Below are 16,746 nucleotides of genomic sequence, written 5' to 3' on the forward strand. Positions count from 1 at the left end.
CCCCATTCATCCTCACTGGCTGTTTCGGTGTCGGAGGCAATAATAATGTATGCGTCCGATACCGAAAACACCCTGGGGGCCATCTTTATATGGGGATTGGTATATGGGGTATGTAGTGGTGTAGTGTAAAACTTTATTCAATGTAGTGTGGTGTAATGTAGTGTTTTTTACGTGTTTTTTACAGTAAGTATACAAAAAAAACCTACGCCAAAAATGGTGTTGCTGATGAATGCCGCACTTATGTTCGGCACTTATCAGCAGACCGTGGCAGTAGGATATAAAAAAAAAACCACCCTACACCAAAAAGGAGGAGTTGCTGATTAGCAGCGCACTTTCGTGCGATGCTGATCAACACTCAGCGGCGATAGGGTGCGGAAAATAGAAAAAAAAAAAATTGGGAAAAAAATTTTTTTTTTTACTACATTCTGAACATCCCTGTAGTGGCTGATACGTGTATTACACTTATCAGCCGCTAGGGGGCAGCAGAGCGCAAGATCCGAAAATAGACGACGCTGGAGCCGGAAAAATACGAAAATAGACGACGCTGGAGCCGGAAAAAGCCGATCGGGACTCACGGAAGAAGCCGAAGTCCCGACAAGATGAAGAGGACGCCGGGAACCCGGAAGACGCCGATCAGGACCCCGGGACAGGTGAGTAATGTACAAATACCTGCTCCGGACCCCTCAGCTACCTAGCTGAGGGGTCCGGAGCAGGTATTTATTACTTGTGGGGACTTTGATCGCCGTGAACGGCCGGCCGGCTGGCCGGCCGTTCACGGCGATCGGGACGGTGGTACCGTGACCACCATTACTTTTTACAGTAATGGCGGTCGGTGCCGTCCTCGGACAGCACCGAGCGCCATTTTTTTTCCGGGTCATCGGGCCACCGATGGCCCGGAAAGGTTCCGATCGCCGCTATGGGCTTATCAGCCAATAGCGGCGATCGTCGGCATGGGGGGGGTTAACAACCCTCCATGCCGACAGGGAGAGATGGCCTGCTATGTATTATAGCAGGCTATCTCCCCCGATCGGGACCCGGCCGGCCGCGGCGCCCGTTTAAAGGGCTGACGTACCGGTACGTCATGGGTCCTTAAGTGACAGTGATCCATGACGTGCCGGTACGTCATGGGTCCTTAAGAGGTTAACCCCTAGACGACCCTGGACGTAGAGTTACGTCATGGAAGTCTGTCCCCAGACGACCCATGACATAACTGTTCGTCCTGGGTGTTTCTCCCGCTATGAAGCGCGCTCCGGAGCGGAGCGTGCTTCATAGGAGGTGGGGGCCGGCTGCAGTGAGCAGCCGGGACCTCACCGGTAATGACACGCTGCAGCGATCGCGCTGCCGCGTGTCATTAACCCCTTAAACGCTGCGATTGCGGCTCGACCGCGCGTTTAAGTGTAAGTGACAGGGGGAGTCCCCTGTCACTTACCGATCGGGACCCCCGCAGTGTGACTGCGGGGGTCCCGATCGGTAAAACGGACTGCCAGAGGTCTCTCACCTGCCTCCGTGCGGTCCGATCGGCGATCTGCTGCACTAAGCCTGCACAGGCAGGCTCAATGAGCAGATCGCCGATAACACTGATCAATGCTATGCCTATGGCATAGCATTCATCAGTGTTGAAATCAAAATAGTGTATGTAAAAGTCCCCCAAAGGGACTTCAAATGTGTAAAAAAAAAAAAAATTCAAAACACTATTACACTACCCCAAAACCCCTCCCCCAATAAAAGTCTAAATCACCCCCCTTTCCCATTATATAAATAAAACATATAAAAATAAATAAATAGATAAACATATAATATACCGTAGCGTGCGTAATTGTCCGATCTATTAAAATATAACAAGCGTCATTGTGATCGGTAAACAGCGTACACGAAAAGAGGGAAAAAAGTGCGCGATTACCGATTTTATGTTACATTATGTATTAAAAATCAATAAAAAGTGATCAAAACGTCCGATCTTCACAAAAATGGTATTAACAAAAACTAGAGATCATGGCGGAAAAAATGACACCCCACACACCCCCGTAGGTGAAAAAATAAAACCTTTATAAGCGTCACAATAGGCCCATTTTATTAATATTTAATTGCCAATAAAAAGGATTTCATACAAAAAATACATATATAACATTAGAGAATCTGTGTAACCTGCATATGGTTGTGTTCGGGCTGATCTATAGAATAATAGTATCATGTCACTTTTACCATATAGAGCATTACGTAGACACAGGAACCCCCCAGACGTTACCATACTGCATTCCATTACAAAGTACAACTATTCCTGTAAAAAACAAGCACTTACATGGCTTGTAGATAGAAAACTGAGAGTGCTAGAGCTCTTAGAAGGGGAGGAGGGAAAAACAAAAACACTAAGATCAAAATTTGCGCGGTCCACTGGGTCATTTTGGGCCTGGTCCTCAAAGGGTTAAGCCTATCTCACACACAAGGTAAATCAGTGAAAGACTGTTTACACAAAGCGATCTGCGAATTTTTAGCGAGCGAACAACGATGATTTGAGAACATGATTTGAAAGATCAAAATGAACTATTTCTCGCTCATCACTTGATCGTTCACTGTGTTTACACGAGCCGATTATCGCTCAAATGCGATCGTTATCACAAAAATTCAAACGATAATCGTTCTGTGTAAACGCAGCATTAGAAGGAGGCTTTACACAGCTCAATTATTGTTAAGTGCAGGGGTACATGAACAATCACTTGATTGTTCCTGTGGCCATTCACTCTGTCGACTATTGATTATTTTGGTGCTGCACAATCCTAGTAATCAGCCAATGAATGAGGGTTTGCTGATCACTGGGTCTTTTACTCAATAATTGGCCTATTCAGCTGATAACTAAATAGGCCATTGAGGCTAATGTATAAGTTGTTAAATTAAATAATGTATAATGTATAATTCAAATATCACCAGCATGCAGTAAATATCATGAAACTACACAGAAATGCGAAGAAAATATGTTCTCTGAGCATCAACACACAGAAAAAAATTATTATTATAGTGCTTGAAAATTCTTCTTCTTCTTCTTCTTCTGTTTCTTCTTCTTCTTCTTCCAGCTATTTTTCTGCGCGTAATACAGCCCGAACCGCTTTGCGCACAGACTCCGTTCAAACTGCATTTCGAAGCCCTCGGCGGTGTGTGGTGTGCTATTTTTCGTCTCGATCGGATTTGTCGTTTTTAAGAAATTTACGTTTAAAGACCCCGAATTTCCCATAGAAAATAATTGCCCATTGCAAATAATGGCCACACTCTAACCGCTAACAGCCAATCACAGCACATATGCAAATAGCTGAAATACAGCAGCCAATAGGAATTCTAAGGTCTTGTCAGGCATGTATCACAACATCCACAGTCACATGTCCACTATTGGCCAATAGAAGATGTAATATATGGAAGGTCCTTAACGATTTTGTCTCACTGACATGAGTAAGATTGTCATGGTAACCGAGCAATGATCTTTACCATTATAAGTACCCAGATCGCTCTTAAAGGGACCCAAGTCGCTCTTAAAGGGACCCAAGTCGCTCTTAAAGGGACGGGAGCCATGACACTCTTAAAGGGACCCAAGTCGTTCTTAAAGGGACCCAAGTCGCTCTTAAAGGGGCGGGACCCAAGTCGCTCTTAAAGGGACGGGACCCAAGTCGCTCTTAAATGGTCCCATGTAGCTCTTAAAGGGATCCAAGTCGCTCTTAAAGGGACGGGACCCAAGTTGCTCCTAAACGGACGGGACGCATGTTGCTCTTAAAGGGACCCAAGTCACTCCAAAAGGTATGGGACCCATGTTGCTCTTAAAGAGACCCATGTCTCTAGAGCGACCTGGGTCCCTTTAAGAGCAACTCGGGTCCCATTATGAGCGACCTGGGTCCCTTTAAGAGCGACCTGGGTCCTTTTAAGAGCGAAATATGTCCCTTCAAGAGTGAAATATGTCCCTTTAAGAGCGACCTGGGTCCTTTTAAGAGCGAAATATGTCCCTTCAAGAGCGACCTGGGTCCCTTTTAAGAGCGATCTGGGTCCCTTTTAAGAGCGATCTGGGTCCCTTTAATAGCAACCTGGGTCCCTTTAAGAGCGATCTGGGTCCCTTTAAGAGCGACCTAGGTCCCTTGAAGAGCGACCTGGGTCCTTTTAAGAGCGAAATATGTCCCTTCAAGAGTGAAATATTTTCTCTTTAAGAGCTAAATGGGTCCCTTTAAGAGCAAACTAGGTCCCTTTAAGAGCGAAATATGTTCCTTTTAAGAGCAAAATGGGTCATTTTAAGAGCGACCTGGGTCCCTTTAAGAGCTATCTGGGTCCCTTTAAGAGTGAACTGGGACCCTTTAAGAGCAACCTGGGTCCCTTTAAGAGTGATATTGGTCCCTTTAAGAGCGACCTGGGTCCCTTTAAGAGCGAGATGGGTCCCTTTAAGAGCGATCTGGGTCTCTTTAAGAGCAAAATGGGTCCCTTTTAAGAGCAACCTTGGTCCCTTTAAGAGCGACCTGGGTCCCATTAAGAGCGAAAGGACCCCGGTCGCTCTTAAAGGGACGGGAGCCAAGTTGCTCTTAAAGGGATGGGACACAAGTCGTTCTTAAAGGGATGGCACCCAGGATTAAAGTTTCTCTTAAAAGGAAGTCACTGGTAAAGGGGCGCTCTGGAAGTCACTGGTAAAGGGGTGCTCTTTTCAAGCACTATGTATTTCCCTGGAAATGCAAATCTAGTTTACTCTTTATGAACCCAAAATAAATATAAAAAATATAATGTGCTGGTACTATAGATGATCAGGGAATAGCTGTGCCATATGAACTGAGGATAAAACCTAGAAAAACACTCAGCACCTTCTCAAGGCATGCCATTGGTCAGAGGATATAGCATTGCCAGTCACTCATCTGGGCTGATGGTTTCATACTTTAACCCTTAGAGGACCGGGCCAATTTCAATTTTTGCGTTTTTGTTTTTCCCTCCTTGTGCTTAAAAGGCCATAGTATTTTTTCACCTAGAAACCCACATGAGCCCTTATTTTTTGCGTCACTAATTGTACTTCGCAATAACAGGCTGAATTTGTTCATAAAGTACACTGCGAAATCAGAAACAAATTCAATGTGTGGTGAAATTGAGAAAAAAAACCCATTTCTTTTATTTTTTTTTTTTCGTTTTTACGAAGTTCACCCTGGGGTAAAACTGACTTGTTATATATGTTCCTCAAGTTGTTACAATTACAACGATATGTAACATGTATAACTTTCATTGTATCTGATGGCCTGTAAAAAAATTCAAACCATTGTTAACAAATATATGTTCGTTAAAATCGCTCCCTTCCCAGGCTTATAGCACTTTTATCCTTTGGTCTATGGGGCTGTGTGAGGTGTAATTTTTTGCGCCATGATGTGTTCTTTCTATCGGTACCTTGATTGCGAATATGCAACTTTTTGATCGCTTTTTATTACAATTTTCTGGATTTGATGCGACCAAAAATGCGCAATTTTGCACTTTTTTTGCGCTTACGCCATTTACCGTTGGAGATCAGGAATGTGATTAATATTTTGGGCGATTACGCACGCGACGAGACCAAACATGTTTATTTATTCATTTCTTTTTATTTATAACATGGGAAAAGGGGGGGTGATTCTGACTTTTATTAGGGGAGGGGCTTTTTATTGATAATAACACTTTTTTTTTTTCTTTTACACTTATACTAGAAGCCCCCCTGGGGGACTTCGAGTATAGGTACACTGATCTCTCATTGAGAGTGCCGATCCGGGATCAGCGCCATTACGTCGCTGACCCCGGACGCAGTAAGATGTGTGGATCCACCCCACTAGACACCAGGGATGGCTGCATTCAAGTAATCGGATGCATCTGTCAACTTTGACAGCTGCATCCGATTACTTTATTAGCGGGCACAGCAATCAGACCGTGCCCGCTAATAGCCGCGGTCCAGGCTACAAACGGCACCCGGGACTGCGGCGGACTCATGGAGGTACAGGTACGTCCAGGGTCACCTAAGGGTTAATGGCTGATGACAATATTTGATATTGACATACAGTATCTAGCTGAAAACCTAATATGTATACACATAGGCCCAAATCTGTCAAAGGGTGTAAAATATACACTGGTGTAAGCTGCCCACAGCAACCAATTATAACTTCTCTTTCATTTTACCACAGCTGAATGCTGAGCTGTAATTGGTTTCTATGGGTAGTTTACGCCAGTGTATATTTTATACCCTTTGATAAATCTCCCCCTCAGTTTCCAGTCATAAACCATGATAAATTAGGCACAGGAAGAGACTGCCCCCCCCCTCCCTGCCTTGCTGCACCCCCCCTGTGAGCCCATCAGGTGAGCAGGAGATACAGCTGGCATACAACATTTAAAAGGTAAGAATCTGTGCCTTTTCCATGGCTTACGCCAGGAATGCAACTTTAGGGTACAAACCCACCCCTTTAGGGTACAAACAACGTGTTTGTTGCGTATTTGCTGCGTATCGCAGCAGTAAATAAGCTGCGTATACGGTGTGTGGGTTTATACCCTTAAGTGAATATATACTGTATAATATATATAAATATATTTAATAGTATAATAAATCAGGAAATGAAGTGACTAACAGCTGAGAAGAAAACACTAAGGGGGACATTTATGAATAGTCCGCCCGAGGCGTACGCCAGGGAGAAGGTACAGATTCGCCCCTTCTCTCTGGCGTACGCCTCCTGTACGACCCGCTTTCCCGATGGGCGGGCTGGGGGAGCTTGGGGAGCGTGATAAGGCGTGGAGGAGGCGTGGCCTCCTCAGCGACTCATGATCCAAACCTACACCTGTAGATTTAGTGAAGATTCGGGTGCCCGGACTGCCGGATTCACTAAAAGGCGCACGCCTCTTAGTGAATTCGGCCGTCCGGGCACTCGAATCCTGCCCGGGAAAAGGGAGTGAAGCCTAATATAAGATTACAGTCATGGTTTGCATTTCCTTTCACAATAAACATTCCAGTATTACTACTTTGTAGCAAAAAAAGGTATTTTATCATTTCCTGCACTAGCGCAGGGTGGCAAAATTGTGCAAAAAAGTTTAGTTTTTCATCTGTACAGTAGTTTCATGCAATTCAATATTTGCATTTTTTTTTTTAACTTTTGCTTCAACACCTCTGGTGAAAATTGATTGTAAGGGGATTTGTCTTTAAAGGGAAGCAATGAGCACATGTGTGCTGATTGGGCTCCCAGAACGGCTGCACAGACCTCACAGCCGGGTCTCCTATGGTGTCAGGGGTTCCAGGCTCCTCATGTTGGGTAAAATGCTTTTTAATCCTGCGTGCGAGGCAGGGGTAGAGCAGTGAACTGGTCATTTGGGCTGTGACTAGCCTCCTTGCCTGTCAACCACCCTGAAGAGTGCCCTGACAGGACAGAGAGCCGGGACTAATCACAGCCCAGATGACGGCTCTTCTCCTGCCTTGCACGTGGGATTAGAAAGAATTTTATTCGACATGAAGCCTACGGAACCTGGAACCCCCGGCACCATAGGAGACCTGGCTGCGAGGTCTGGGGCAGCCTATTGTGCTTATGTTCATAGGGTTGTTTTAAAGAATGTCTCTGAATGTTGTTAAAAGCAATTAAAGCAAGATGTTCAGAAAAATGAAATGAGTTGGCCAGACCTGCACCTCTCGCAGGGATTACACAAAAATCAAATCATTCTAAATTACTAAATTAGGTGTGGGAGGAAACCATGCCTTCTCTCTGCCTTTCTTGCCCCCCAAAAGTTACATTAATTGGCAATATACACTTATTATGGGGAAATGCACATAAAGTGTTTTTTTTCCCTACACTTACTACTGCCTCAAGGCTTCACTTCCTTGATAAAATGGTGATGTCACGACCCGATTCCCAGAGCTGTGCGGGCTGTGGCTGCTGGAGAGGATGATGGCAGAGGGATGCTCAGTGTCCCTCCAGTGCCCTGTGTCCCTCAGTGTCCCCCTGTCATCATCCTCTCCAGCAGCCACGGCTCGCACAGCTCTGGGAGTTGGGTCGTGACATCACCCTTTATCCAGGAAGCCTTGATGCAGTAGTAAGTGCAGGGAAAAAAGCACTTTATAAACATTTCCCATAATAAGTGTATATTGGGAATCTGTAAAAACTTTTTTTGGGGGGGAGGGGCGGGGGCAATACTCCTTTAATGTTCTTTAAATGTTAGAAAGACTGCTTACATGTATACATAGAGTGAAACATTGTCAGTACAACAATAACCCCACCTGACCCGCCTGCCAACACATGACCCCACCTGACCCCCCCCCCCCCCCACACACACACACACAAACTACCCCACCTGACTCGCCCACACACTCGTACACTACTTAGGGCAGTAGTGGTAGTCACCCAGCTTTCTTTAGAGTCCTGAAAGGTAACTCTGCCAAGGTAGCCCCTGAATTATGTACTTCCAAACTAATGCAATTCCCCCCCACAGAGACTACCTTACCTGTCCCCCCAACACGCACACAGTGAGTGTGATAGGATGAATGAGTCTGATAGGATGCGTGCGCCACGCCTAGCTGCAGCACCGCCATGCTCCTGCTTTGCCTCTGTAAACAGGGAATTCCCCTCACAGGCGAATTACCCGCTTGCAACGGCGGAGCAGGAGCATGGGGCCTGCAGTGCCGCACACATTCAATCAACGCATGCTAGATGAAGTCACACACTGGAGGAGCATGCATCCGGATGCTATATGGGGAGAGCGTTAAGGCCCTATTCCACCAACAGATCTGACGACAGATTATCTGCCAAAGATTTTAAGCCAAACCCAGGAACAGACTATAATCAGAGAACAGGTCATAAAGGAAAGACTGGATTTCTCTTCTTTTCAAATCCACTCCTGGGTTTGGCTTCAAATCTTTGGCAGATAATCTGTCGTCAGATCTGTTGGTGGAATAGGGCCTTTAGGTGGCCTAGTTGTGCAGTCCATGCCATAAAAGTTTGCTGGAGGCTGTGGCTACTATCATTGCGGTGCCATGAATCCCCCGGGCTCGCTCGATTTGTCTGCGAGTCAGCTGCAGCCATCAAAAGAGCCACATCTGGCTTGTGAGCCATAGGTTTCCAAGCCCTGCCATATATGATATGTTGGTTTCTAAAGTTAAACCTTTTACACATTTGCTACTTATCTCTCACATCCTTTCCATTACTTCATAAAGTATTGCTTGCTATTTTCTCTTTCCTCTACTCCCAGTTTCCTGAACATACAATAGGTATCTCCTCCCTCTCTTCCTTTATCCGTATCCTGTACAAGTCACAGGGAGAGGCCTGCGGCCACTCGATGTGACTTTGTGCGATGTATTCATATACCTGGTTGAGGTCACAGGCATGGTGAGTGGCCCATTATCCCTACACACCCCATTCGGGGAGATATGGAAAGGTGCTGTGGTTCATTGATTGAGCTGTACCATAGAGTTATCCCCTCTTGCTGGCATCAGGACCACAACCTACAAAAGGTAAGTAAGGTATTTGGAACAACAAAAAATTGCTTATAAATGTTATGTTGAGCTGTACAGGAATCATCAGCTAGTCTTCCTTTACATTATGTACACTCTTTACAGAACTTCTACTTGTCTAATATGTGAGCCATACCTAGACAAATTCCAATAGATAAACCCCAGCACCAAATCTCTGTCAGGGTCATTAAACAATTTCTTCTCTTCCTTCCATGTGGAAGACAGACGTTTTGAACCCCTCAATACGGGGCACAAATATTACTCTGACCTCTACATTGCCTATAGCTACCCATCTGATTTAAATGCTGATATTTTGTAAATGAATTCTGAAAAGTAGATTTACTTGTGTTGATATGGTTTATAGAGGCAGATAAACACACAGTACATCTGAATAAATGCTGTGTGATATATGAAACCCTATAGTTAAGCACACTTAGCAAGAAGGTCTCCTGCTTCCTGCCGTAGGAGAGTTGACTTGGAGATAGTAATTGCAGCCTAGCTTCACACGACTTAGTAATTAGCTCTTAATTACCGGATAAAATGGGAACCGAGAATACAAATCTTATTACATAAGTTTCAGTGTGACATATTGTTACTTTTTTTTTTTTAAGAAAGTTCTTTAGTTCTTTTATTTTCCTTCTGTTTGTGTGTATCATTACTTCCACATATCTACTAGTTAAAATACTTAGTTGGAGTCCAGCCCCAGGAACACTACAATCTTGAGACTGAAGGGGTTGTCCATTTTTTAAAGGGTTTTCCAGCTGCTTGTTGTGTGCAGTACACTGAGAATGGAGCCGGAAGCAGTTGTCTGTCCTTGTGTAGTGTCGCTGACAGGATACTGCAGCCTTAGATCCTATTTACTTCAATAGGAAATGGAGCCAAGTGCTTCCGGCTCAGTTCTTAGTGTAGGTAGGTTATGAGTGAACCACCAGTAAAGCATTGATCTGGGGATAGTCTATCCAAAGTTTTTGGGAAAACCTCTTTAGGATACATTTGACGCATGAAAACTATTTTCTTATACTATGACATGTACTTCTGGCTTCCAAGTTACATAAACAGAGATGCTTGCGGTGCTAGGTTTTTTATACAAATCCTATTACAGTCAAAAAAGGAGTTACTCAAAATGCTTAAAAGAGTTCACTAGGGAGCAGAAAATGTTTTACCTGCCATGCTCCACAATGCCCACTTCCACCCTTTGAACATCTCGGAAGTACAGTATACCTTCTAAGAAGAGACTGGGCGGGTTCCAGTAGCCATTATTACATGGCAAAACCACCTGCATCTATTAGATTTTATAGATCTAAAATTGAATGTTCTCAAAGGCGACTCAATCAACACAATGTTGTAGAACAAGGGTCCTACAACAAGAAATATTAAAGTAACTGGTATTGAGTTATACAGTATGAGAAGCTATGAGTGTCAGTTACTATTAAATTATACTCTGTGGATATGCTATGAAAGTGGAGATGAGTATACTTTTTTATGGGTAAAAGGGTATGGGTAAACGGAGTTTTCCCATGAGCAACTTTTAGTCTCTGATGGCACGTTTACTTTAATGAATTGTTCTACTATGTTACCTGACATCACTCACTTGTCCCAGCCCCCATGTTGAATGACCGGGCAGACAGCCAAGTGTTGGGTGATAAATGTTGATTGTAAGAACATGAGTTCAATTTTTTTGGTGACCAAAATATGTTATTTTAATGGTGAAATCTGTGGACAGGTAAAATTATATTACTGCTCCAAATGAGAGACTATACCCCAAAAAGAACCCGTAAATTTAGCAGACACAGGCCCAAGATGTTACTGCATTGATGTGACTCATGGATTTATTGTAGAGAGTCGCATATGACTTGCAAGCCATTTGTTATATGACTCCTGATTCCTAAAAAATGACAAACAGGTAGGCTGTTGAAAGACCAATCATGGATGTCTTCTGCCTTATAGAATTCTATTAGGATTGAAAGAGGAAGACAATTGTGTTTAAGGATAGCTTCACACACACTGTATCGGGGCGGATTTTCTGTTGCGGATCCGCAGCAGATTTGATCTAAATAAGTTAACACAGTATCAAATCTGCACCATCAAATCTGCTGCGGATCCGGTGTGTGTGTGTGTGAAGGCACCCTAAGGGGATCTTGAGTGGTTGCTGAAACCCTTGTTAGTCATGTGGTACAGGGTCATTTTTGCAAATTACTAGATTACTATGTAGACATTTAGCACATGTAAAAGTTGTTTTATGTGGAACTATTCTGTACTGGGATAGGGCTGCTGAGAACATGGTTACCGAGTGCAGGAGCGATGGAATGTAACTGTATTTAATTTAGTATACAAGGTTTTATTTCTCTTGGCAAATATTGTTTATTGTGGATTGTTTACTATTGGGCCATAATGTAGCCAAATAATGGGCCTAACAATTGTACAAAATATATCATTTTGGTTTACTGTGGTTGCTGAAAAGTTTCTGTCTTTGTAAGCAGACGGCAAATGAACAGGAGGGGGTAAGAAAAGAATGCTCTAATTTGGTAGAGGGTAACACAGACAGAGTTTCAAGTGTTACAGTATATATAGTAACACAGAGGATGTCATTTGCAGTCTATGACATGTGGCAGGAAATCTGGCCTTGGAACCTGCTCATAGCACATTCCTGTGTTTACAAGGGTGAGATTTCCTCCCTGCCCTTCACTGCATTATACACTAAAAGACTTCTACTTTGCTATTATTAAAGTCTAACTTCACCTTTACTTCACTATTGCAAAGTTTAAAAATAATTTAAAAAAAATGGAAACCAGCAAATTGTATTGAAGACTTTGCAAAAATGCCACACATAAAACCAATCCCCTTGGGGACAAAGGAACCCTGTCTTGGTGATTTTAGGGTTCCCACAAATATCAGCTGTGAGCTGTTGACTATCCTATGGGCTGATGATAGGTTTCGATCTTGAAATAACCGTGATAGATGAAAATGATACAGTGATCCAGCATAAAAAAATGCTACATTTAATTGATATTATTTTTTTGCCAGAGGCATGCACAGGTACAGTAGGGATGTGTAGAAGTCTAGAGGTGCCATAGTATACCTCATTAACTATTACCTTCCCCTTCTTTGCTTATCCGCAAAAATTAGATTATGGATAGAATATGGATAGATTCTTTATGGATTGCAGACGAAGTTTGCGGATGACTGCAGACATTATATACAGTCCTGAAAAACTACTGAATGAGTGAAAGTAGCCTAACTTAGAAATAGTAAAATATATTCCACAATGTGTCATAGTAATGGTGCATCCTTAAAATAATGTTTATTATGCCTTCCATCTGAAGTCAGCAGAAAGAAGGTTAACTGAGAAAGATGGATCCGTGGTATATTGTCCACTCTCAAAGAATATTTTTCTTAGCTACTGTGAAAATACAGCTGTTCTACGGGTCCACATTCCTTGAAATTACAGATCAGCTTACACACAGCCAATATTTTGACCACAGCTCATTTCTATCCTTTGCTGAGCAGCATGTTTAGTAACCCATTTAAAGGTAATCTGTTAGCACCTGGACCCGACCTGAGGGGCTGACAGTGTACTGTGGGTGTCAGGCTCTTCTGTGTGCAAGATTGTGTGCAAGCCCAGCTCTTGTATGAAGAGTCAAAGAGGAGTAGTGGCTTGGTGTTTGTGCCGTACTTTGGCATGCCTCACCACTACTTCCTCCTCCCTCTTCTCCATTAATATTTTCTGCAGGCCAGCCTTTCTTAAGACTGAAGAAAGCTAAGTGGCACTAGACTGTCATACAGTGGTCCTTCAACTTACAATGGCCTCAGCTTACAATATTTTTGACATACAATGGCTCTTTCTGGACAATCTTAACTTAAGATCAGACTCAACATACAGTGATACCGACAGAGGCTTAGCTAAAGGATCACAGGCCCTGGGGCACAATTTCAGCTCCCCCCCCCCAATCAGATGTAGTCAGAGGCAGAATAACCAGTTATATACAGTGACCAGTTATATACATCTTCTCTGAAGTTGTTCTTTTTCGCTTTCTTCTCTGTTGGGCCCAGACTGGCATAAAGACGACTTCAGGTCACAACTCATCTAGAGTTTGCTGCCCAGGTGTCTTTAAATCCTTACTATTTCAAACTCTTGTCACCAGGGCCATATTAACAGCTGCTGCTGCCCTAGGCACTAAGTCTGAAGATGCCCCATCTTCACTCACCAATTAGCATCATGATTTTCTGAACATCATATTGATATCTGATCAGTCTTAGGCCGCGTTCCCACATTTACTGTACGTCACCACATGCAGCCAAAACTAGACCCTCATGTGGTAACCAATAGGCATATGGCCAATAATTCTGGTAATCCTGGTAATAACTAATGAGGAAGAAATGGGAGCGTGGTTTCGGACACATGCCTTTCTCTACATGTAAAAACATTGTCTGAATCGTGTTTTTCATGGTTTTTAACTGCTTAAGGCTGGGTTCACACTACGTATATTTCAGTCAGTATTGCAACCAAAACCAGGAGTGGATTAAAAACAAAGAAAGGATCTGTTCACACAATGTTGAAATTGAGTGAATGGCTGCCATATAACAGTAAATAACTACCATTATTTCAATATAACAGCCGTTGTTCTAAAATAACAGCAAATATTTGCCATTAAATGGCGGCCATCCACTCAATTTCAACATTGTGTGAACAGATCCTTTCTGTGTTTTTAATCCACTCCGGGTTTTGGTTGCAATACTGATTGAAATATACTGACTGAAATATACATATACTGACTGAAATATACGTAGTGTGAACGCAGCCTAAAATATAAACAAATTATCACATTGAATCAATGATTAGAGCCGTCTGCATATTGTCTGAAGGAATTCTCACCACAGGATTGGTAGATTGGTAGGTAATGGCTGCAGGCGTCACATTTAACTCCACCACACCAGACCTCAACAATACCGCCATACTGTGACTGGGTAACACTGCAACCCCCTTAAAAAAAAAAGACACAATATTTGCTGGCAAGTCTGAACGGGAGGTGGGAGACTAAAAAAAAAACAAAAACAAGAAAGTTGTTTCCATTACCCTGCTCCCCGGTGTTGCCCTAGGCACCGGACTAGAGGTAGATATGGCCCTGATTGTCACACAATGCCACATGTGTGATCCCTGATCTAAATAATTAGGCCACAATGACGCCTTAAAGGGATTGTCAGAATTATCTAAAATAAATAAATGTATCTGTGATGTGTCCAATGCTGCCACTTTGCCCCTATATTTTCATTTACCTCCCTGCAGACATGATGTGCCGTATACACTGTAGTCAATGACTGACCTCAGCAGTAGATGGCACAAGACCCCTGAAGCCAGTGACTGGGCAGGTAATAGCTGCGGGAAAGTAAACAATGGTGGCATACAGGACCAGGGCGGGAGAACTGGACAGGGTGGGGATAAAACAGGTGATAATAGCATACTGAAGAAACTAACAGGGCAATTGTTCCCTAATGAACTGGGCAACCATGCCCAAATGATCTATACGACTGTTCCCGTAAGATATGCCACCATATCCTAATGAACTGTGCCAGTGTTCCCTAATGTACTATGTGAATGCCCCCTTATGTAATGTGCAACGGTCTTCCTCTTGTTTACTGTGCCACTGTCTCTCCCTGGTGTACTGTGCCACTGCCTGCCCCCTCATGTATTGTGCCACTGTCTCCCTTCTCAATTTTCCATAGAGTTTTGGTCTCAATCTATATCATAAAAATCAAAGTGTCTGTCTGTCTGTCTGTCCTCTATAGACTTCCAAACGCCTGAACCGTTTGACCCCAAATTTGGCCCACAGATACATTGGGTGCCCGGGAAGGTTATTGCGAAGGTCCCGTCCCCGCCAGATGTACAGGAGGGGAGGGGGAGGGGAAAGAGCGCCCCATAGGGATGAATGGGAAAATCTCCTCACTGCAAACAGGTGATATAATTAGCTGCAGCAGACACGGCAGTTGGAGCCTTAGCAACCAATAGGATTACTGCTTTCATTTTCATAGGATTACTGCTTTCATTTTCACAGGGAGCAATGGTTGCTAGGGAAGCTGCCTCACAACATCCACAGTAATAACTGGTAGACCCCCTACTCCATCTATACAGTACATGTATATACAGGACCCCCTACTCCATCTATACAGTACATGTATATACAGGACCCCCTACTCCATCTATGCAGTACATGTATATACAGGGCCCCCTACTCCATCTATACAGTACATGTATATACAGGACCCCCTACTCCAACTACACATTACATGTATATACAGGGCCCCCTACTCCATCCATACAGTACATGTATATACAGGACCCCCTACTCCATCCATACAGTACATGTATATACAGGGCACAACAGGTATACCAAACTGTGACTGGGTAACACTGCTACAGCAGACCTGACCAATACTGTCATACTGTGCTGGATAACACTGTCATACTAGACCTGACCAATACCGCCATACTGTGACTGGATAACACTGCCAGACCTGACTAATACCGCCATTATGTGACTGGATAACACCTCCATACCAGACCTGACCAATACCGCCATACTGTGACTGGATAACACCTCCATACCAGACCTGACCAATACCGCCATACTGTGACTGGGTAACTCCGCCACACCAGACCTGACCAATACTGCCATACTGTGACTGGATAACACTGCCACACCAGACCTGACCAATACCGCCATACTGTGACTGGATAACACTGCCACACCAGACCTGACCAATACCGCCATACTGTGACTGGATAACACTGTCATACCAGACCTGACCAATACCGCCATACTGTGACTGGATAACACTGTCATATAAGACCTGACCAATACCGCCATACTGTGAATGGATAACACCGCCACACCAGACCTGACCAATACCGCCACACTGTGCTGGATAACACTGTCATACCAGACCTGACCAATACCGCCATACTGTGACTAGATAACACTGCCATACCAGACCTGACCAATACCGCCATACTGTGCTGGATAACACTGTCATACCAGACCTGACCAATACCGCCATACTGTGACTGGATAACACTGCCATACCAGACCTGACCAATACCGGCAAACTGTGACTGGGTAACACCGCCACACCAGTCCTGACCAATACCACCATACTGTGACTGGATAACACCATCATATCAGACCTGACCAATACTGCCATACTGTGACTGGATAACACCGCTATACCAGACCTGACCAATACCACCATACCGTGACTGGATAACACCGCCACACCAGACCTGACCAATACCGCCATACTGT

General features: G+C 43.9%; 1 protein-coding gene across 13 annotated transcripts in view; it reads left to right on the forward strand.

The window, feature by feature from the left end:
- Positions 1 to 16,746, forward strand: part of PHLDB1 (pleckstrin homology like domain family B member 1) — a 158,500-nt gene that overhangs the window by 28,734 nt on the left and 113,020 nt on the right. For 5 of the 13 annotated variants that reach the window (XM_069948939.1, XM_069948941.1, XM_069948944.1 and 2 more), the window contains exon 1: positions 9,322 to 9,448. The exons of 1 other annotated variant lie outside the window; for it this stretch is intronic. In XM_069948939.1, the coding sequence (XP_069805040.1) occupies positions 9,365 to 9,448 (84 nt within the window). In that variant the 5' untranslated portion in view covers positions 9,322 to 9,364. Of the gene's footprint in view, positions 1 to 9,320; positions 9,449 to 16,746 lie in introns of those variants that run through there. 7 more of the 13 variants (XM_069948938.1, XM_069948940.1, XM_069948945.1 and 4 more) reach the window with 3 other exon arrangements.

The sequence above is a fragment of the Dendropsophus ebraccatus genome, chromosome 12 (genome assembly GCF_027789765.1).
Source record: "Dendropsophus ebraccatus isolate aDenEbr1 chromosome 12, aDenEbr1.pat, whole genome shotgun sequence".
NCBI classification, from domain to species: Eukaryota; Metazoa; Chordata; class Amphibia; order Anura; family Hylidae; genus Dendropsophus; species Dendropsophus ebraccatus.